This window comes from Balaenoptera physalus (genome assembly GCF_965194825.1).
Source record: "Balaenoptera physalus genome assembly, chromosome: 5".
Lineage (NCBI taxonomy): Eukaryota > Metazoa > Chordata > Mammalia > Artiodactyla > Balaenopteridae > Balaenoptera > Balaenoptera physalus.
The window spans coordinates 3,539,616-3,562,980 of NC_138884.1; the positions used below are offsets into that span (position 1 = coordinate 3,539,616).

The following is a 23,365-nucleotide window of genomic DNA, read 5'->3' on the forward strand; positions in this document are numbered from 1 at the left end:
GTGTCATAATCTGTTTATTGAGTCAGGTCTGAATGGTTGTGGGTGTCAGGAGCCTGCATCAGCTCCCCTGTGGGACTTATTCTAAACTGTGAAGTGGCATCTTGGTTTTGGAAGGGGAGGAGGGATGAGGGTCACAGGAGAGAAGGGAATATTGCCAAGGCAAGGTCTTACTTAAGTTTGATTTTAACAGTTAGTCTTTATTCTTTATTCTTCAACAGCCAAATAGGATCAATGTGCCAGCAGGAAAGAAAGATATTATCAGCGTGCAGGGTGTCAGTTAGCATATATTTTGAAATGTCAGGTTTATTATTGGCCAGTAGTGTCTAAGTGTGATGCTACAGATACGTAGTGCCCTTTTAGAATTCAAAAGAATTGCTAATAACTTACGAGTGTAAGATTTTAAGGGCAGCGTTTTCCTAGCACCTCATTCACTAACTAGCACACAGTAAGAGGAAGAGGGCTCAGTAAATATTTGTTGACTGGGTGAATGTTTCCTTTTTCAGTGCATTTTCTCTGCTGTATGGGGGACGATAGGAGCACTTGCTGAGGGAATCTGTTCAATAGACGCAATTTTTATTTGGAGTTTAAACGTGACCAAGTAGTACCTATGTGTCTGTGATAGGTAAATGCTGTTCATAACGTTCTCGACTCTGCGTCCTCCGAGAGCACACTTTCCTGTTTTCTCCGTAGTGCCTGTGTAGTTACTTGTATAACAGTACACTTTGTCTGTTCTAAGATGCTCATCTTTTTAACCTTTAAACATCATTTGGGCATACATGAACCTCAAATCTGTTTTCTTATTTGAGCTGTCTCTCGCCACAAAGTTGCATTTTGCTGGCTAACAAATAGTAGGAGACTAATTTGCTCCTTGGTGTATAATTTGAAAGTTGTAGCTCATTGGATTCAGTGCTCACCAGGTTAACCTTAACCGCCAAACCCACCTATTTAAGCATTGAATTTAGTATGATTTAAGGCTCATTGAATGCCCATAAACTTTACAAATTTATTTTGTGATTTTTGGTAAATAGGACAGTATTTAGTCATGGTGAATTTAAAAAATGAAGGACCTTTCCTGGCGTGGAGTAGAGTGTACCACAATTTGTAGATGCCTTCTTGGAGTTGTTGGTTCCAGTTGTAACTTAGTTTCTTCTGATCCTTCCCCAGCTTCCTGCAGATTTCACAAAGCTACACCTCACTGACAGTCTCCACCCACAGGTGACTCACGTCTCCTCCAGCCACTCAGGATGTAGCATCACCAGTGATTCTGGAAGCAGCAGTCTTTCTGATATCTACCAGGTAGGAAGGTGTTTTCCTTGTCATTTGCTTCATTTTCATATATTCTGAGGAGTTCTGTGATTGTTCATTGATAGAATCTTAAAGGTAAATATATGTGTGTATATTATATGTGCACACATGAACATAAAATGTTAATGTTTATGCTTCACACAGACATGTAATATGTTGTATGTTTGTTTTAGGAAGTTGAACTACAGTCTAAATGCATTTGCCTCTGCTGTTACCAGTTACCAGAATTTTAAATGGAGTGGTTACAATGGAAATGTTTCCCCGAACTGTAAATAGTTTATTAATTTGACCGTAGGTGTACTAGGTTGATGACCCTTTCTTCAATAAAATTGTAGGGGAAAACTTCAGAATTATGCTTCCATACTAAGCTTTTCTTAATAAAGTCTTGGGTGTGACAAAAGGAAGAGATTATTAAGAGTTGATCACTGAATTATTTTTCTTGCATTATTTTTATTACCTATAGACTTACTTATATGTTTCAAGTAAATTCTTATGATAAAGATGATAGAAAAGAAACTAGAATTATGGAATTTCAAAAATGTTTTAAAAGCAAAATAATTTTAATTGTTAAGAAATAGTTCATTGGCTTAGAAAATTCAAATTTAGGAGAAGTGACTAAAATATGCAAAAAAGGTCCTTTTTTTGTTACAGCTAATATGGGATTTCGGATGGTTTCAAACAAAAAGAATGTAATACTCACTTTACAAAGTATAATTCTTGGCTCCTTAGGAATTGTGATATGAGATGGCCATAAAAGAACCTTTCTCTAACAATATTACAGTGTTTTAGGATCATTGATATATTCAGGCAGTGCTCAGTTTCTATTTTTTAAAAAAATTACTAAAAGTAACTAAACAGAATACCATCAGGGCAAAACATGTCTGTTTAAGTCCTAAATTTAGTAGATCTTAGAAAGTTAATTTTCTTTTCAGGAGGCATTGGGTACCCACTTTTCTATAATTCAGAGGTGTTGTGGAGAGGTCACTGGCTAATAAGTGATAGTCACAAATGCAATTATTTGCAGATTCTTAGCTGACTAAGAACTTTTTTTATTATTTTGCAAAAAGAAACATAATGATCTGGCTCTTTAAAGTAACTTTTCAAGTTTCTACTTTGAGGCATTAAATGTTAACTTGTAATTAAATCTTTAGGAAGTAGTCCCATTTTCAAATGTTAGAGGAGGAAAAGGTGGTGGATCAGGGTAAAATTATACCCCCCCCTTGCATAATGCCTATTTTTAGAAGTCTATTTTTTTGAACATTTATTCAAGAGTATCCCTTATAATAGAACAATGAACAGTAGAAGTAAAAGTTGTGCTTTAGCTTATGTTAATTGAAACATCATGATAGAGCCTTTGTCTTCTACACTTTGAGATGATCACATGCTTTAAAGATCTGTAGTAGGAACACAGCTTGAGGTTGTAGCAGTTACCCCTGCTGTTCTTCGGGTGTAATTCCAGGCTGAACGGAGCCTCCTAGAAGGTAAATTTATAATAAGAATGAAGTGAGTCGTTTGTATACTTTGTGGAGGCGTATTCTGAGGGGGACTTCAGCTTTATGTGGTATTACCTTGGGTAGGTTGGGGAAGGGTGTGAGGAGATTCTGGATGGTACTTTGGCTGCCCCCAGCCCCCATCAGGGTGTCTGAGGGTCCAGACCGTGGTGAGAACTGCACCTGCTTCTCTGGGGGTTGGAGTTTGCAGCCTGCAGTCTGGCTTTATCTTGGGGTGTAGTTGGAAAAGAGGACCCCTGCGTATTTTGATTCATTTTAGTTGAGTTTCACAGCTGCTCATTTCAAACTTGATGACAGGCATGTGGCCTGGTAGGTTTGTATCCTTCCTAAGGAAAAATCCGTAGATGTAACTGGGGATTTGGTTACTGACTGTAGACTATAACACTGACTAGAGATCCCCTATTGTCTTTAAATCAGAAATTCTATAAAGGTGAGAAGAAACCTGCCAGATGCGCCCGGTTTGGCGACCAGTCTCGTGTTTGAATCCTCTACTCGCTTCCTGTCGGTCAGGTTGATTCTTGAGCGGCTCCAGTGATGGGCAGCCGTCTCCCATGGCGACCCCTTTCTTGTGCCTCCAGTTCTGACTTGGGAGGAAGCTGTCACGTTGGATCGAGTATAAATGCTCAGGAGATGGATACAGAGAGGTCGGCACGGGATGCCATGTGCCGGAGAGAAAAAGTTAGAATAATTTTTCTGAGAGGGTTGGAGGAGAGGAGTTCAGGAGCAACGTGGAATCACTGGCTTATTTAAGAAAGGAGACCTCCTCTCTTTTAACAGGGGCATATGATGGTGGATTGGGAGTGGGGAGTTTGGGAGTTGAGGGAGTTTCTGCCTGGTGTCTCTGAATTCCTTCTTTCAGAGTGAGAGTGTTGGCAGGTGGAGAGTCTCAAGGAGAGACACATTTTGAAATCATAGTTTCGGGCAGCAGGGGAGCAAGTTGACCAGAGCATCGGAGGCTCAGCTGGGTAGGTGCCCTCAAATACAGAGTGATTTCCCTCTGCCCTGGTAAGTAGTCTTCTCCGCAGTGAGCACAAAGAAAGCAAAGATTTGGCTTCCCCCGGGACGGACTCTTCATTCAAGGAGCGCAGTGGAAAGACAGACAGAGCAGCACAGCACGCCAGGCTCCTTGTAACGCGGGGCTTTGTTTTTGCAGGCCTTCTGTCCAGAACGTTCTCTCCTACCTAGATCCTTTTCGGCCTTCATTTTTAAGGACCACTTTCTCAGAGAGTTCTTCCCTTCTTACCCTTTGAAACGCAGGTCCTTCATGTTGGTCCCTTCCCTGGCTGGTTTTTTAGACTTTAATTGAAGTGATTGTCACTTTCTAAGTTATGTCTGTCCCCCAGCATGACTGCTTCAAGAGGCAGGGACTTCTCTGTCTTGTCTTGGTCTTCTCTCTAGAGCCTGGAATAGGGCCAGGAAATCGTAGGCCTTCAGGAAAGACGTGTGGAAGGAATGGGATTGTAGCGTTAGTCTAGGGGGCAGAAGCTGGCTTGTGAGAGCCAGGCACGAAGCTCAGAGAGCCTGGGAGACTGCGGATCACGCTGGTTTTGAAAAAGGGCTGCCTTGGAAGGCAGTGAAAGCACGCTGAAAAGTAGGAGGTTACTGGTGACAGAAAGCAGAATGCCTAAGTTGGTGACATGAGACAATGCAGTTTCCAGTCACGGTAAGGTCCTGGTTAAATGGTGTGATTATCAGAGCAGTGACTTAGGTGGACTGAAAATAACTGTAGGAAAATAGGCAGATTGATGGGACAGAGAGTTCAAGCAAAACGGAATTCACGTGTAAGGATGTAATACGTAATAGAGGAAACCTCAGATCAGTGAAGTGATGGATTATTCAATAAATGGTCTTTGGGGGAGGGGGGCCCACTTTAATGACCATACTTTATATCATAATTAACATTAAATTCCAGGTAAGTTAAGAGTTAGCAAACTCTTTTTTTTTTCTTTTTTGAAAAGTACTTATTTGTTTATTTACTTACTTACTTACTTAACTTACTTACTTACTTACGGCTGCTCTGCAGGGCATGTGGGATCTTAGTTCCCCAACCAGGGATCGAACCTGAGCCCACAGCGGTGAAAGTGCTGAGTGCTAACCACTGGACCACCAGGGGATTCCCAAGAGTTAGCAAACTCTTAATGGTATAATGAATGACCAAAACTTTTAATAAATTAAAAGAGCAATTGAGACAAAGATTTAAAGTCAGACTTTTAACTCACTTACGCAAATTAATAAGAAAAATACTTCACTCATAGCATAACAATATTCAAAGGACAAGAGTAGGTAATTTGCAGAAGAGAACATGCACGTGTCTATACCTTAAATAAATATTTAAGACATAAGTAATTAACTATATGAGGATTTAAATATGAAACTATTTTTCCTATCAAATTAGCACAGACTTTCTTACTTATAATAAATATTTATAGATAGACGTTCTTACACCTGTTAGGATTGTAACTTTTGGAAAGAAACCTAACAGTTTACATTAAAAGCTTTAAAGAATTGTTCTTCTCTTTTAGGTAAATCCTATATTGAACTAAAAAAAAAATTCCTGGTGTAAAATTAAGAACAGCATAAGTTATGATACACAAACTGGACTTAATGCAAGCATTATACTTATTTCCAAATATATTTTCATACTTTCTGCATATATATGGCTTTGTCTGCAGTGCCTACTCACTTTGTTGTCCCAGTTAAATTAGCATCAGCATTAGCCTTCAACATAAATTTCTAGCCTAAATTTATATCAGGGTCTGACTCAGGTGCTATTTGGGTTACATACGTATGTTTGAAATTCTGCACAAAGTTCGTTTCAAGATTACTTATTAAGCAACCCTCCTAAACATGGGGATATGTGTGGGTGTGGGATATTTAATAAGCAAAAAGTTTTTTCATAAATGATTTTAAAGTACTTAATGATAAACGTGTAGTTAGTTACATTGTTTTTTTTTTAAATTAACACTTCACTAGCGCTTTATGGCATTTAATATTTCCTCAGTTTCTTCATTTACTTGATATCCTTAAAAATGCCAAATAAACTGGTTTTAAGAACTGTATTCATAATAACAAACTATATTGAGTCCCTTTTTATTTAAATAAATCATAGAGCTTTCAGCATTGATCTGAGAATATTAATAGTTTTTTTGAGAATATTACTATTTAGCAGTAATGTTCACCTAAATTTATGTTATGTTACATATGTGGAAGGTAAATTAATTTAGGACAGGAGTTATTTGCCTAAATGACATTTTTCTATACCTTTTATTTATTTGTTTTTTATTGAAGTACAGTTAACTTACAATATTGTGTTAGTTTCAAGTGTACAGCAAAGTGATTCAGTTATATATGTATATTCTTTTTCAGGTTCTTTTCCATTATAGGTTATTACAAAATACTGAGTATAGTTCCCTGTGCTATACAGTAGGTCCTTGTTATCTATTTTATATATAATAATGTGTGTATGTTAATCCCTAATTACCCACATACCTTTTAAATATAAAGTGTGTGCATATCTTTATTTAGAATGAAAAGGTTTAAAGACTAGCATTATCTCAGTAATATTGTACTTTGGAGGAAGCTAGAAAATAGCAAGTGTTTTATGTTTATATACAAATGTAAATTTTATGTTTTATGACTTAGCAAAGCAAAACACATTTTATTACTTTATTATATTTTAACTATTTTCTTTATGAAGACAGTCTGTTTGGAAAACTGGGTGAAGTATTATAGTGCAAAGTATTTAGTAGTTTGTGTTGGTTGGACCTGATTTTGAGTCCTGGCACAATTACTAGGTTTTGTTTTGTTTTGAACAATTTATTTAGTTTCCCTTCGTGTTTTCTCATCTGGAAAATAGTGGTAATAATCCTAATTTGCTGAATTGATGTGAAGATTATTATGTACTAAAAGCATCAAATGTAGTGCTAGATACACAGTAGTCATTCAATATAAGATCACTGTTTTTATAATTATCGTGTGAGCCATTTAGCCAGAACTTAATGGGTGAAGTTAGCCTGAGGGAAATTTTTACAGTGTGTAAGAGGTTGGGATATTTAACAGAGTGTTGGGGGTTTTTTGGCAAATTCTGCCAGTGTAAATTGCGTACAAGGCTCATTGCTGGGGTAAAGGGGTGCCGGCACAGAGGTGGAAACGTGTTCCCTTGAGGAAGGGACTTTGATGTAGCCTGTAACTGGCTTTCTTTTCCCTTATTCGATCCAAGAACAATCCTGTGAATGGCGAGGTGTAACTCCAGCTTACTGGTGACAAAACTGGGTCTATAGAGGATCAGCGACTTTGTTAAAGTCACATGATGAATGCTAGAGCCGAGATTTGAACCACTAACCTCTGCTTTGTCTGTTCATTCAGCGATGTGAACCCAGCGAGTCCCAGGTTCCGGGCACTCAAGTTTAGCCCTCTCCCCACCCGCCACAGACCAGTCAGTGCTCACTAAACCTTTAACTCCACTCAGGCTCCAAGGGTCTCATTGTTCATGCAATTAGTAGATTCCCAAAAACTTGTTCATTGAGTTCTATTTAAGATGTATTATTAAAAGGAATTCTGTAGTATTTTAAAATAAAAATGGGTATTTTATTTTATTTTGAATTTTATTTTATTTTTTTAATGCAGCAGGTTCTTATTAGTTATCTGTTTTATACATATTCGTGTATATATGTCAATCCCAATCTCCCAGTTCATTCCCACTACCACCACCCCCCTGCTTTCCCCCCTTGGTGTCCATATGTTTGTTCTCTACATTTGTGTCTCTAAAACATGGGTATTTATTTTAAATAAAAATAGTCTTCTAAGTTACTGGTTTCATAAATGTTATTTTATGAATAGTTTCTTAAGCAATGGAATACACATAACAGGAATAGAAAACAACTAATGATTGTTTACACAGATGGGGTGGTGGGTTCAGTTTTGGAGAGATTAATCCAACTCACACTGGAAAAATCTTTTTGTTCTATTTAAGACTTAAATATCATTCATTTAAATGATAGGAATGATTTCTTTGGGATGGTGTAAAATATATCTTTCATCTCTTACCATATGTTAGATGTTTAAAAGTTAAGAAAAACCTTAAGTTATATAGCTATATTACTTAAAAGTGTTTTGTTCTTATTTTTATCTTCAGTAGTGCCTCTTCACTCTAGGCTAATATTAAAGAATGTGGATATAGAGGACTGATTGCATCTTTGAAAATATAAGGTGATGAATAATAATCTTTGATATTAAGATGAGACTGAGGTGAAAATGTACTCATAGCAACCATTAGCAAATTGTCACATTTGTAGGCTTTAGAAACAAGGTGGTGATAACAACAATATTGGCCTAGTTTCTCTGCTCACAGGCTTGGCATACCATATCACATCCAGTGCTGTTTCAGTGTCATTCTGGAATCTAGAGACGATTTAAGTTAGCGATATGAGCAGATACACACTGCTGTGTATAAAGTAGATAACAACAAGGTCCTACTGTAGAGCACAGGGAACTATACTCAACATCCTGTAATAAACCATCATGGAAAAGACTATGAAAAAGAATATGCATGTATATGTATAACTGAATCACTGTGCTGTCCACCAGAAACTAACACAACATTGTAAATCAACTATACTTCAGTTTTTAAAAAAATCATAAATTAGAGGTGCGCTGCTGAGGGTGCCACAATTAATTAATTCTCTGGCCTTGGCTGCAAGGCCTTGTTGCCGTCCCACCTGGAGCATCTCTGCTTACCGTGGTCCTACCCAAGCAGCAGTATTCACTAAGGCCACTGCTGAAAGAGCTTTTGTAGAGGTTAGACTTTGCATTTTCACTCATTCTGTCTTCATTAGATAGTCTGTCTTCAATTATTTTCCCCTTAGGTTTTTCTTATAATGTGTGATAATTCTTATAATGTATGGTATAATGTATGTTCAGGAAATCATATGTAAGGAACTGAAATGTGATTAAAATTCTTTTTGTTAAACTTCAGAAAATATTAACACATACTTGTATTGCTTCCAAATGTGGAATTAAATATTCTATGATATAAACCAAGACTTCAGAAGGCTGAAACTTTGTTGATAAGAAAATAATATGGGACTTCCCTGGTGGTCCAGTGGGTAAGGCTCCATGCTCCCATTGCAGGGGGCCCAGGTTCAATCCGTGGTCAGGCAACTAGATCCTGCATGCATGCCGCAACTAGGAGTTTGCATGCTGCACCTAAGAAGTCCACATGCTGCAACGAAGATCCCGCATGCCGCCGCTAAGACCCGGAGCAGCCAAAACAAACAAATAAATACATGTGTTCTTAAAAAAAAAAAAAAGAAAATAATACAATTTATTCTTTAAACATTGATTCAAACTAAATGATAGAAAAAGTATAGATCCTTCTATAAGCCGCACTCATGTTAAGTATCTCTTACAAAGAGGCAGATTAGGTTGTAGTTATGACTCTGGAGCTGGAATTCCTGGCTCTGTTCTTGATTCCACAATTACCAGCAACATGATCTTGGAGAAATAATTTCTTTTTACCTATATGTTTGGAGAATAATAAAAGTCGGTGATGGCACTTACTTCATAGGATTGTTGAAGGATTAAACAAGTTAATACATGTGAAGCACTTAGAGCAGAGTTCCTGGCACATTGTCAGTATTTGGTGTTGGCTTTCTATTATTAGGTTCAACATTTTATATTTTCATCTTTATTTATTTTAATCTGTATTTGCCTATTCTTAAAAATAAGATGTCTTTATTGTCTTTGAAAATCATGTGGACTGAATTATTTGAAGTTGGTAAACTTTGTGTCTTCTACAAAATTAATAGTTTTATAATAAAGCATTTCTAAGCATTTACTATTTTATCTGGAAAACCACGTTTATGATGTTCAAAGTGGATATAGTTGATATTTAATTGTACTCATTCTTACTATGCTTAAGCAGTTAGTGAATTCTGGGTACCTACGTCAGATGAGGCCAGTATGATACATAGGTACGTGATGGTTGAGATGATCATCGCAAAAGCATATAGAATAACCTAGAGAGGGTAACGCATCTATACTTGAGATAGCTCAACAGGAGAGACCATTTTGAAATTTGTGACTCTTGATTCAGACTAAATATTTGTTTTTAATCACAGAACCATAAGAGGCCTTGGAGTCTCTTTCCAGAATTAAAAACAAATTCTAAAAAATTTAAGAGATTGGGTCATTGCATTTATTTAACGTTTTTTCAGCACTAGAGAGTAGCTACAGATTTGCAGCTATGAATAAAGACAGTAGCATACTTAGACTTCCTTCCTTTCTCTTCGTTCCTATTATACCTGGTTCCTTCAGACATTCCTGAGCTAATTTTACTTTTGCCTCATTCTTTCTTGATCTTGATTACTTGAAATTTGGTTTGTGCTGCAGTCAACGGTGTTGAGGAATGGGAAGAAAGACTGTGTCACCTACAGGCACGTAGGGTCTTTCACACCTTTGGTGATTTATAGTTGGAAAGTGGACACTGGGGTAATCAAAGTAATTATTAATGTTTTGTTTGCGTATTTATCAGGTTACCTTTGATTTGGGATTCACTTTTTCACAAAGACTGTCTAATGAGAGAGAAGTGGTTCAGTCTTCTTGGCATTAATAAATCCACACCTATTCTTTGGGGGAAGGAATTGTTCAGAATTAATTGTCACCCTTAAGCTCTTAGCTTAAGCCATTCTCTTTGAAAAATGGAGTGAAAACAGATACTGTCTTTTTCTTATTCTACTATGTTTCAAATGCCATCTGACAGGTAATCAAAGTTATTGACAGTCATTAATCCTAACTAAAAATTCCAACAGTGATAAAAATCACTCATATTTTGTTGAAGTAATTCTTTTCTGTAGTGCCTCGTGCATGACTGTTTGTTAATATTGAATACGTGTAACTTAGTTATGGAAAGTTGATATGAGAAAAAATTTAATATTTCGAACTAGACTTGTTTTTATTTCTTTTGGGCCCAAAAGATTTACTTAAGAACGTTTTTCTGTCTGTCTGTCTGCCCATCTATCTGTTTATTTGGGGTCTGTTTTAAGGCCACGGAAAGTGAGGCTGGTGAGATGGACCTGAGTGGGTTACCGGAGACGGCAGTGGACTCGGAGGACGACGAGGACGAAGAGGACATCGAGCGCGCCTCGGACCCCCTCATGAGCAGGGACGTCGTGCGGGACTGCCTGGAGAAGGACCCCATTGACAGGACGGACGACGACATCGGTGAGTCTGGGCCAGAAAACGAATCTCATAGCAATTTAAAGAACTTAGCGGTAAGACTGTGGAATACAGTGGAGCCCAAGAATGGTAGGCTCTAAAAGGTCATGAACGTATCACTGTCCCTTGGCATTTGTTGTTGAAAACATCTTTGAAACAACTAATCTTACTCAGGCCGTAGCTTCAGGAGACTACAACTAATAAAAGTTCCTAATGAAACCCTTCCACGTGAGCCGTTTCTTAGCTTACTCTCGGACAAAAAAATAAATGTAGTCCTCCAAACATTATTACTTCTATTAATCTTCTTGCGCGCACTATTTCTAGTAAGCTCGAGTTTTTTTGTGTGTGAACACCAGTCGGGTGGTAGTTGGTAGAACTGTCGTGTAAATGACTTTTCTTCTTCTCTGGTTCCGTAGGAAGTGAGGCTCAGGGGAAGAAGAGAGCAGAATGTCAAGTGAGCCCCGCGTGAACCTGGGGGTTGAGGCTTTAAGTGCGCCCTAAGGTTAAGAGTCGAAGTGGCTTTGTGTCCGCTTTCTCCTTCCTCGGGGTCGCCTTTACCCAGCTTTGCCCTCGGAGCAGGAGTTGATTGTGTAATGGTGCTGTAGCGTTCATGCATGCCTTCTGGGCCCTGCTTCTTCCTTAGATGCTGGGGGGGAGTGAGGTCAGCTTCCTCTGAGAGCATCTCTGTCCCGTAGGTCTGGACTCTGTAACCACCGGTGCCTGAGCCTGATTATCTGCTCTTCCACACCCCCAGCTCTTTTGGGGCCAATATGTATTTGCAAGAAGTTCAAGGAACTGGGTCTAGTGGGATTAGATACAGGACAGTATGGGGATCATCATATGTGAGTGGCTCGTTGCTTGTGTTTTGAGGGAGCCAACATTATGTATGAGGAGAACCTTGTACCGTTTAAGCTCTGCACATATGATAGGGAATTAAAGATGGAAAACCAGAACCTTGGATTAGGTATCTAAAATATAACTAAAGCCATTGATAGGAATTGCTAGCTATTTAGAGATGACTGCTACGTGGAGTGAGCCTTCGGTCATCGGGGGATGTGACTGAGGCCTTGTATGGACTGAGGGTTTCCTAGGTCCTGGCAGACCAGTGGGAGCAAAACAGGGAGCCCTGGTGCTGCTGGGGTCTGAGGAATAAAGTGGGGGAGATACTTCGGGGAGTGCACCAAACAGGGGGCTGTTTCGGGAAGGAAGGACTGTCAACGCCCTTTTAGAAGTTCAGACCTGAAGGAGGTGGTGGGAAGCCAGCCGTGCCTGCACCGCCAGCACAGAAGTGCCTCTGCCGTCACCCTTCCGGGGTCAGTAACCTCTAGATTTCTGGTGGAGGAAAGGACGTAGCTGCTTCTCACATGCCCATCCCTGTTCCTCCTTAGGTTAGCCCACTCCCGCCTCCACCTGGTACACTCCCCGGTCCTAAGGTACTCGTAGTCACAGGTCTTCCGAGGCTTCTGCAGCATGCGGTGAAGTGGTCCTGTTTCATCCCTGAAGACATAGGGTTTAGCTTCCTCGAGACTGACACCACACGTTCATCTGATTTCCATTGTCCAAAATTTATTCCACTCTTACTCTCTTTGTCCTTGCCCGCTGCTTTTTATTTATTTATTTATTTATTTTTTAACTTTTTGGGTTTATTTATTTATGGCTGTGTTGGGTCTTCGTTTCTGTGCGAGGGCTTTCTCCAGTTGTGGCAAGCGGGGGCCACTCTTCATCGCGGTGTGCGGGTCTCTCACTATCGCGGCCTCTCTTGCTGCGGAGCACGGGCTCCAGATGCGCAGGCTCAGCAATTGTGGCTCACGGGCCCAGCTGCTCCGCGGCACGTGGGATCTTCCCAGACCAGGGCTCGAACCCGTGTCCCCTGCATTGGCAGGCAGATTCTCAACCACTGCGCCACCAGGGAAGCCCCTTCTTTTTCTTTTTTAAAAAAATTTTTATTGGAGTATAGTTGACTTACGCAACGTTGTGTTAGTTTCAGGTGTACAGCAAAGTGAATCAGTTACACATATACATATGTTCATTCTTTTTCAGATTCTTTTCCCATATAGGCCATCACAGAGTACTGAATAGAGTTCTCTGTGCTATACAGCAGGGCCTTATTAGTTATCTATTTTATATACAGTAGTGTGTGTGTGTCAATCCCAATCTCCCAATTTATCCCTCCCTCCCACGTTTCCCCTTCGGTAACCATACGTTTGATTTCAAGATCCTACTTCTTTTTCAAAATCTCTTTATTGTAGTTTTAAAGAGAGAATGAAATTGGAAGTGTGTTCGGTTTGCCATCTTAAGAATCCTTGCTCATAGGGTTTTTAAAAAATTAGATTGAACATTGCTTATGAACAGATTGACATGGAGGTTATCCTTTTTTGAATATGCTCATGTTAGTATAGTTATGGAAGAAAATTATGATTATTCAAATACATGTAGCATGTTATTCTTGGAAATTTAAGACTTTCACTTCATATCTGAGAAGTTTTCTCTCTCAGAATTTCTAGAAAGCAAGAGCTATGCTGATTCCTACAAATGAACACCACACTTTTTTTTTTTTTAATGTGCTTGTTGATATAATCTCTGGATGAATTACTTGTAGTTGAATACCAATACACTTGTAAACAGTGATAACTCAGACGCTTGCTCCTATCAAATATATTTTTATTTAAAATAGTAAATCATTATCATTAAAGATAAGGCCTAGGGCTTCCCTGGTGGCGCAGTGGTTAAGAATCTGCCTGCCAATGCAGGGTTCGAGCCCTGGTCCAGGAAGATCCCACATGCCACGGAGCAACTAAGCCCGTGCGCCACAACTACTGAGCCCGCACTGTAGAGCCCCCGAGCCACAACTACTGAGCCTGCATGCCACAACTACGGAAGGCCACGCGCCTAGAGCCCGTGCTCCGCAACAAGAGAAGCCACCACAATGAGAAGCCCGTGCACCGCAATGAAGAGTAGACCCCGCTCGCTGCAACTAGAGGAAGCCTGTGTGCAGCAACGAAGACCCAATGCAGCCAAAAATAAATAAATTAATTTTTAAAAATTGCTAATATTTAATCATATTTTTAAAACTGCAGGAATTAAAAAATTTCCCCTTGGGTTCCCACAGATTTTTGGGTATACCTTTGTTTCAGTACTTTGGAGAAAGGGATATTATTGATTTTTGCTCTTCAACTCATAACTCTATAGGTACTCAATTATTGAATGGTTCCAAATTTAATATTTTTGGTTTTGAGGCCTTGACACATTAAGGTAGAGAACTACTTTGATCCCTTTCAAAGAATTCCTTTTTTCTTCCCCACTTGGTATACCACACACACATACAAATCCACAGGTTTTTAAAAAAAATCTTAATATTAATTATTTCTTATATAAAATTAAACCAAAGCAATAAGATAAGAATTTTCTGAATTGACTAAAGCTTCTGGTGTCTGTAAGTTGATTATTTAGCTTTTCTTTGTGTTACATTGGCTAGAAAAAAGTTTTTTTGAATGTCTAATATTTTTCGTAAACAGGAACATTTCTTTCCTAACAAAGTAAGATAGATCACATTAATGTATCATTCAGACAGATTCTTCCAAGCCGTGTAGAATAAAGCTGTCCTGTTTCTCCCTTCCATGCTGCTTCTCTCCATACGTCCTGGGAACTATCTCAATATTCATTCCACGCTCTGAATTCTTGGCTAACATAATCCCTGTAACTCTGTATGCTTCCTGGGGCATCATCAGGGTTTATGTTGAGCTCCTGTAGTCAAATGCTTCCATTTTATATTTATTATTTTTTAAAGATTGGTGATATAAATTCTTTATTTTTTTAATTGCTGTAGTCCTCCAGTGTAATACATGATAGAATAGAAGCTATCACAAAACCAGTGATACCATTATTGAGTCTTTGAGAGTTTTAAAAATACTTGGATGTTGTCTGGTTAAGTGTTTATTTATTTTTAATTTTTCAACTGAGCCTGGAGAATTATATACATTTACTATTATTATATCTTCTCTGTCTCCTTTATTATTTATCCTTGTATGTGATAACACAGATATTTTCTATTCTGCTGTATCTTTTAATGTTAATCACTACTCATATATCACAAATTGATTTCATGACCCACTAATGGAGTAGTAAACTGCCAGAAAGCAAGACAAATGTCCATGCAAGCACTTCAAATCATTGCTGCAAGTATTAGTGAATACGTTTTATACTTCATATTCATATGCTTCGTATTCTCCTATCATGTGTGGTGGTAATTTGACTTTTATTACTGTCTAAACATGTTAAATTTAGAACATTTCTGACAGTTAATTTCTGGTCTCATATTTTTCTTAAGAGCATGCATCTCTGCTTGTCCAAGGAAATTTAGCTCTTACTAGGAGAGGAAAAAAATGAAATGTGTGTTCTAATACCTATAGCTAGTATTTTAATACCTTACAGTGAGGGGTGGGGTGTGATAGCTGAAGAAAACAGAGGCAGGTAACAGCAGAACTAACGAGGACGTGCTAGCCAGAGGACCACGGTTTGTTCATTTGCCTTTATGTTTCATGTCAAAAAGCCAGTGCATTTGTAAAACAATGAGTCCCACCTCCCGCAGATAGTAGGTATGGGTCACCTCTTGCAGTGCTATTCAGAATCGCCTTATAGCTGCCCTCAGGTACAAACATATTTTATGACAGGACACGAACACATCTACTCATTCCAGAAATGACAGTTTCACTCAACAGAACTTATTCTTTCTGTAACTGATGTACTTTGATACTCTCGCTCCTTCTTTTTTAAAAATGCTGGTTGCAACAGTAAATTGATGTCCTGACACATCAGTCTGGGTCAAGTTGAAGAACGCTGTCTTGTTGGACAGAATCCCTGGGTACCACGTATCACGGTTATTCTTTCTGATTACCAGAGCCACCCCCGTAATGAAAAGTCTTGTACGGGGGGATGACGTAGGGTCTAAGCAGAGCAGACGTTACCAAGCTGGACCAGAAAACACCACCTAGTCTGACCTTGTGGAAAAGTAATGTTTTCACAGAATATATCTTTATATTATACATTGTTTTTGCAATTAACAAACTATATCCAACAACATAAAACTTGTCACTAAATCCTAATAGACGGAAGGAATGAGCATAGGGACAGTATCATTATGTGCGGACAAGAAAAATGTAGTAGAATTTTTACTTAGCCAAAAGTTTGAACGATACCACGAATATAATAATAATTACAATAACAGCAGTTCTCATGTATTGCGTATCTACTCTCTGCTAAGGACTTTAACATCTTCATTCCTTTTGATCCTCAGAACTGTCCAGTGAAGGTGGGTATTATCTTATTCTTTTCCAAATGAGACAAACAGCCTTAAGGAAATGAATCAACTTCCCCAAAGTAATTCAGCTAGTAACTGTTCACGTGCTGACACATGCCCTGTGGTCTTTATCACCACCTGTGATGTCCAGCCTGAGCATGGAGACACACAGTCCTGAATCGTGTCACTGCCACTTCCTAATTATATGCCTTTGAGCCGCGCGGTTTCCTCCTTGTGAAATGAAAAAGAAACCATGCATCTCATACAGCCATGGTGAGGAGTGAGGAAAGAACTTAGTAAGGAGTTCTCACCAAGAAGAAGCTGTTTGTCCACAGCATTGCCAATAGGAAGAGTGAGCAAACTTTGTGTTCGTTGATCTGTGGGATCAGAAATAATATATCCATTTTCATTCGCCTTTATCATATAATGTTGTAAACTTTGGTCAATGGATTACTTTTTATGGATTTGTCTGACCCACAGAAAATATTCCCTGGTTTCTAAATCCTGGAGTATCTTTAGAGTGAAGGTGGTTATTTCTGCTGTGTGTTTTGGGCATCTGCTCGCCCCAGAGGCACCGGAATGGACCTGCTGACTTTCTGGAGAATTCTCAGAGCTCTGTTTCATTTCAGCTTATCATTTCATCCCTTAATAAGCCTTAGTAAGATCACAGCTCATTTTCAATAGAAGTTCCCCATTTGAAGTTTATTAATTTCTTCGTTCCCACTGGAATTTGAATTGCACTGTGTCCTGTTGCTCCTGAATCAACAAGGAAATGTCACCATTTCCACAGTGACAGAATTCTTCGTATACCTGCAAGAAATTCAACGTGTGCTGAAGATAATTTAAAGTCTTTGTACTGTTCCACAGGCAGAATTGTAGGGCATTTAAAAAGAAAGAGCCGTAGAGCATTCTTTCTGAATCCTTGTTTTGGGAAATAGTTGTCATTTTTTCACACGCCCTCTGCTTTTCAGAACAACTCCTTGAATTCATGCACCAGCTGCCGGCTTTTGCCAACATGACGATGTCGGTGAGGCGGGAGCTCTGTGCTGTGATGGTGTTTGCAGTGGTGGAAAGAGCCGGGACCATCGTGTTAAACAACGGTGAAGAGGTTAGGAAATATTTCTGCCACTTACAACGTCTCTATGTGAGCCTTGCTCGATGCAGCAAACGAACAAAAACCCCATTCTCCTTCCTTCCTCCTTACAAACCATGGGCAACAATAAGTTTGAATCATTCGGGAATTATGATGCACTCGTTGTGTCAGAGTCTTCCAAGTTCATTATTTTATTTTCTATTATTTGCAGTATTCCAGGTGATACTGGTAGAAACATTTTTGACATTTTAACTTTTCAGATTTTGCAACTTAAACATTCATAATATTATGTCTCTTGTCAGAACAAAATGCTATTCTTATCAAGGCTGTGGTGATCATTTTATCTTGTTTACATGTGTTTTGGGGAACAGAAGACATTTTTTCCCCAGTGTCGTTTAAGAGAGGAATAGCCAGAGTCATTAGGAGAGCGGAGTGCCATGCAGGCATCTGGAAACCCGCGGGTCCATGGCTGTGCTTTAGTTCTTGTTCTGTGAACTTGGTGAACGGTCAGCCGTACTTGGGTTATTTGTTCCCTCTTTAAAAAGTAAAAGATCTAAATCATTTTTAGGGACCGTTCCAGCACTTACAGCTTCACGATCATGATGTTATTTTCTGCTTTGTCTTCATTTTTTGGAACTAGCTGGACTCCTGGTCAGTGATTCTGAATGGTTCTGTGGAAGTGACTTACCCAGATGGAAAAGCGGAAATACTATGTATGGGAAATAGTTTCGGTGTCTCTCCTACTATGGACAAGGAATACATGAAAGGAGTGATGAGGACAAAAGTGGATGACTGCCAGGTATAAACTGTCATTATTCCATGCTTAGTACAAAGAGCACTTACGTATGCGGCTGAGGTAAGATTTTTCAGCCCGTATAAACAGGTCATCTTTTAGATTTATAAAGAAGATTTTAAAGTAGAACTATGACTTTTAGTGTTGTCACACTGCAGGAAATTAAAAACAAATCTCCCGTCAAGTTACTTGGACTCCACAGAGCTAGGCATTCTGTAAATGTGTTCTATTAAAAAACAAGTGTTCTATAAATATGGTATTTTTAAATTTCCATCAATAATAATTGATAATCCAGTCAACAAAAAATATGGAAGTAAAATGCCCATCATGAAGAGAAATTATATGTAGGTTAGTAAAGATGCTGTGATACAGTTACACAGTATTTTTATTTAAATACATGGCAAGATATGGAATTGATTTTAGAAGTCATGAAAATTAATCATGGTATGAATCAGTAGAAACACTTGATAGTAAAGAAATGATTGCTAATAAAAAGAACAATGTCAGTATTGATATTATGTTAATATCCATTATTTAAAAGCATTTAATAAAAGTCTAGAGAGAATGTTGAGACCAAATGTGAAATTTAATTAGATCGATCTAACCGGCAACCTCTATATTAGTGTAAAAAAAAATTTAAGATGATTTTATCATTATTAAGTATTTATAATTTATGTCTTAAAAAATTGTCCTTGAAAGATAAAATATTTTCATATAAATAAACCAAAAGAGTTGACTTAGACTAATTAATGTTAAGTGCTCCTTGTATTTATTAGTCTACAGTCTAAAATACATCTGAATGTAGTTTATGCTAAAAGAACATCATTGAATTTTTATAATGTCTGATAAATATAAAATAGTGCTCACTTAAATTTTCATTTCAAGCGTTTTACTTACTAAAAAGAAAAATGACCATGGCTATAAATAAAATCATCTTACTTAGAGAATAATTTTGCTAAATAATTCCTCCAGTGAGCACTGTAGAGAGAAAAAAAAAAAGTCTATAAATTCAGTTTTTGAATATGTAATGCCAGAAGAGCTTTCTTAATATAGTCAGCTCTCAATTATTTGGCAAAATAGAGGAAAACAGAATGGTACATAAATCTCAAAGTCTATATTTGGCCTCAAAATGTGTATTTAAAAGGGGTCATATGTGATATTTCAGCTTTAGAATTATATTCCCAAAAAAATAAAGCCAAACTGAGTCAAAACGAACTGGAAAATTGTTCAAGGTTTCTCTGTCCTGTTATTGCTTCTCGGTCTCTCCCTGGGCCCTTCTGCAAGTCAGGATCACTAGAGCATCTGGGTCCGTCTCTGTCCTTAAAGGGCGAGTAAAAGCTATTTTATTTCTGAGAATTCAGCTACTACATTAGCACCTCATAATTGGCCAACCCCTTTTGTTAGAAATGTTGTAATCTTGGGACTGAAGTGATATAGGAGGCATAGAAATGTTTCAGAATAATTGATAAAAATATTATGACTTAATATTCCAAGAGTGCTGAAGTAATGTCAGATGTAGCAGGTAACATTAAATATTTACCCGGGAGTCCTGGGAAAGGAAGAGGAGGTAGATGTAAGGAAGAGAGTTCATCTCTCTACTGGATGAGGAATCAGCGGGAAATCCAGAGTGATAGTCATCAAGGTAGACGCCGAGAGAAAACTCTAATTGAAAACGAAAACTCTGATTGAGGTAGTATTAGGCTCCTATAGTTCCTGATACGAGACTCCCGGATGTACGAAGAGGGTCAAGGGCGCAGTGTCTGCCAGACAAAGTCTTTCTCACTCTGCAGGCCTCTCCACACGCTGTAAAAGGAACGTGAAATCGGGTTCAAGAATCACCCTTGTGACTCCCACCCATCTCAGGCCCTGCGGAAGTTCCCTCCCTCCATATTAGAACAGGCATGGAGAATGAATTTAGATATTTTAATGCAAATGCTTATTTGCATTAAATTATAGCATTTTAGCGTATTTCTGTTAAAATGTCATTTATTTGTCAACGTGCCTGTGCCACGTCCTCCTCTTGTTGGGAGAACTAAACAGTGAGAATCACATTTTTGTCCATAAAGTGGTCTCCACGAGGGTGTCATTGTACCGAGCACATTGTAGGCAATCAAAGGCTACTGAATGAAGTGAACGCAAGTGGTGTTCCCTTTACCAAGAGGAAGCAACCTTGGCTAGGTTCGGCCCTCATTTCCTTACAGTTCAGTGGGTTCCCAAAATACATCTTGGGTTAGTGTGGTATAGAGTGGAGCCCAAGTTCAGCCTGAGGACGCAGCATGAGTGGATTCTGTTTGACATTTATTTCTGTCTGCTTGGGTCCCGTGATGTGCTCAATGCTCAGCGCCGTGCTTTGCCCTGCTCCCTTCTGTGTGCCTCTCTTCCCATTCTCTTTTTCTTTTTCTTTTTCTCTTTTTTTTTTTTTTTTTTTTGGGCACACCACTCGGCATGTGGGATCTTAGTTCCCCAACCAGGGATTGAACCTGCGCCCCCTGCAGTGGAAGCACGGAGTCTTAATCACTGGACCACCAGGGAAGTCCCCTCCTCTTCCCATTCTTGTCCCCTGTTGGGTTTGAAGGACAAAGGCAGGGCCAGGCATAGATGTCCTTTGGTACCAGGTGATTGGTCATGGTTTTCCATTCCCCATCCATGCCTTTTCCTTTTCTTTTTCCCTCTTCCTGCCCCTCTTTTCCTTTCCCACTCTTCTACTTCTGTCTCCCCTTCCTCTCTCCACCACCTACATCTAGGGCCTGCCAGTGACACCCAGGCATGGCCTCGCCCTGCCCTGCACCCTTCAGCGGGGAGGGAACACTTGGATGCCTGTGTGAACAATTAGGTGTGAACTCCCTTGCAGATGCAAAGTACCAGTTTAAACAGATCTAACCTCTTAAGGTAAATCTGTTAGACTCGTGTTTTCTTGAGACTTTGAGAGCTAGTGATGCTTTGAATTTTAGCAGTAGTTTTGGAGGAGAAAGCAATTGCATGGATATAGTGAAAGCTGACTGTTTTATATGTTGATAAAAGTTTAACTTTACTTCATTCTTTTATCATTTTTAATATTTCTACTAAATAAAAGTTGTGAGGTCATGTGCCCCAAAGAAAATTATCCTGTGACGTAATAAATGAAATGAAATGAAATCATTGCCCTTTTATAGATGAAATCTTGCTTGAATTTTTATTTCATATCAGAGTGCCAAGATCATACAGGACTTTCACCTGTGAACACCTGTCTGAAAGTATAAAACCTCACTAAAACAATTATGTGTATAACTCACAAATTTTCAACTGGCTTCATCATACCAATTAAAAATTATATTTTTCCTATAAATTTCATGTTATACCTAAAAACTTCTTAAAGCAAAAATAAATTTGCTAATAAAAAATAAATGTTCTCTTGTAAAATTTATTTCTCTTGAGATACCAGTTCTGTATGGCCATATTAGAAATTCAGTTTGGGAGTCCTTTTTTTTTTCCCTTTTTCGATGGTATTTCAGTTTGCTGCAGAAGAAATGCCAAAGATGTCTGTCTAGACACTAAGAATTTCAAATCAAACTTATTCTAATTTCTTTAAGTCCTTAGTCAAGAAGATTAATTTTAGTACATTTCTCTTCAGAAAGCATTTTCATTTTATCTCTCTACTTACTTGTTTTAACTCAGGGATATATTTCTTTTTTAGGAGATAAATGATATAATTATGTTCTCTAAAAATGAGTATAAGAAAGAACACCTAAAATTATTTGGAGACCTGGGGAACAATTTTGCTACCCTGTAAAAAGAAAAAAATTAAAAATATTTTTGAGGCAAGAAACTAAGGACCACAGATTTTAAACATACACACACCTGTGGTCAGTGTTAAGGATATGAGTCTGTAGGGGTTTTTTTGGCATTTAAAAAAATTTATTAAACTGTCCATAATTGCTTACAACAAAAGCCTGTGCTTTTTGAATTTTAACTTTTGGATTCTAAACTCTTAATAGAAAAATTAGTGAGATGATATCAATCAACTTGATGGAAGAAACTTAATATCATAGAATGCTCTTTCTTGAGTGTGAACTGCTGCTGCTACTTCTGTAAAAAAGCTTTACTGATTATGCAGAAAGTATGGAAAATATAGAAAAGTATATTAAACAATGAAAGTCACTTGTAAATTGCATTGCTCATAAATAATAATTATTAGCCTTTTGTTATGCCAAGATTTCGATATGCATGTATAATTTTTTTAAATTAGCAAGCATGTACTTATGAGACATCGGTTACATTAGCACCCTGAAGGCACAGCTGTTTCCTCATCTGTACAGTGAGGATAATAGTAGTACCTTCCTCATGGGCTGGTTGGGAGGATAAAGTGAGAAAGTTCCTGTAAAGCTACTGCAGTATCATGATGATAATAATAATGTCATCATTGTCATTAAAATCATTATTGCAATATTTGGTTTTAAGTTTTTTTAAAAAAATTAATGTATTATCATGAATATTGAGCCAGAAGTCTAAACGTCCTATGAAAATATGATTTTAGATGCCTGTAGCATCTTTTATCTTACGTACATTATAACTTAACCATTCCCTCTTTTCATCTTTTCACCTTAAAGGAGAAAAAGAAATGCCCATCCTTTCTTCATTCCTAACAGATTTTTAAAATAAGAATAAATTATTCAAAATTCAGAGAAGACAGTAATTTTTATTTACGAATCTACTGTTGCCTCCTCACTGGCCTCTGGCTGATTTGTGTAATAAGTGATTTCTAGAATTCATTCTTAACTTTCTTTAAAACTACTTAAGAAATGTAATTAAATGGTTTGCCCTGAGCCCTGAAATTTTTTATCTTTGGGGTCGTGGAGGAGTAATTGCTTGATGTGTATATTTTTGTTAACTTTTTCTTTAAAAGAGCAAGGATTAACCTTCATCCCAGTTATGAGGAATAATGATTTGAGCTTAACAAATATGTGGCTTGTTTTGTGGACCTTTTTTGAACAGACTTTCTAAAATGATTTCTTTTATCAATATAATTAGCAAATTTGTTATATCTGCTGCTTGGGTATCTTTGAATTTTGATATCTTTTATTAAGATCATCTTTATTTTTAAATTGCTGCTCCCAAAATCTTTTCAAATTTTTAAAACCCACTAAATGATAATTATGTTTTAATATCTATTTTTT

The 23,365-nt window shown here is 38.0% G+C and overlaps 1 protein-coding gene across 14 annotated transcripts in view; it reads left to right on the top strand.

Moving 5' to 3' along the window:
• Window positions 1-23,365, top strand: part of RAPGEF2 (Rap guanine nucleotide exchange factor 2) — a 246,738-nt gene that overhangs the window by 190,027 nt on the left and 33,346 nt on the right. For all 14 annotated transcript variants that reach the window (XM_082461630.1, XM_082461631.1, XM_082461642.1 and 11 more), the window contains 4 exons: window positions 1,165-1,296; window positions 10,859-11,036; window positions 17,298-17,434; window positions 18,060-18,218. In XM_082461630.1, coding sequence (XP_082317756.1) covers window positions 1,165-1,296; window positions 10,859-11,036; window positions 17,298-17,434; window positions 18,060-18,218 — 606 coding nt within the window. The remainder of the gene's footprint in view (window positions 1-1,164; window positions 1,297-10,858; window positions 11,037-17,297; window positions 17,435-18,059; window positions 18,219-23,365) is intronic.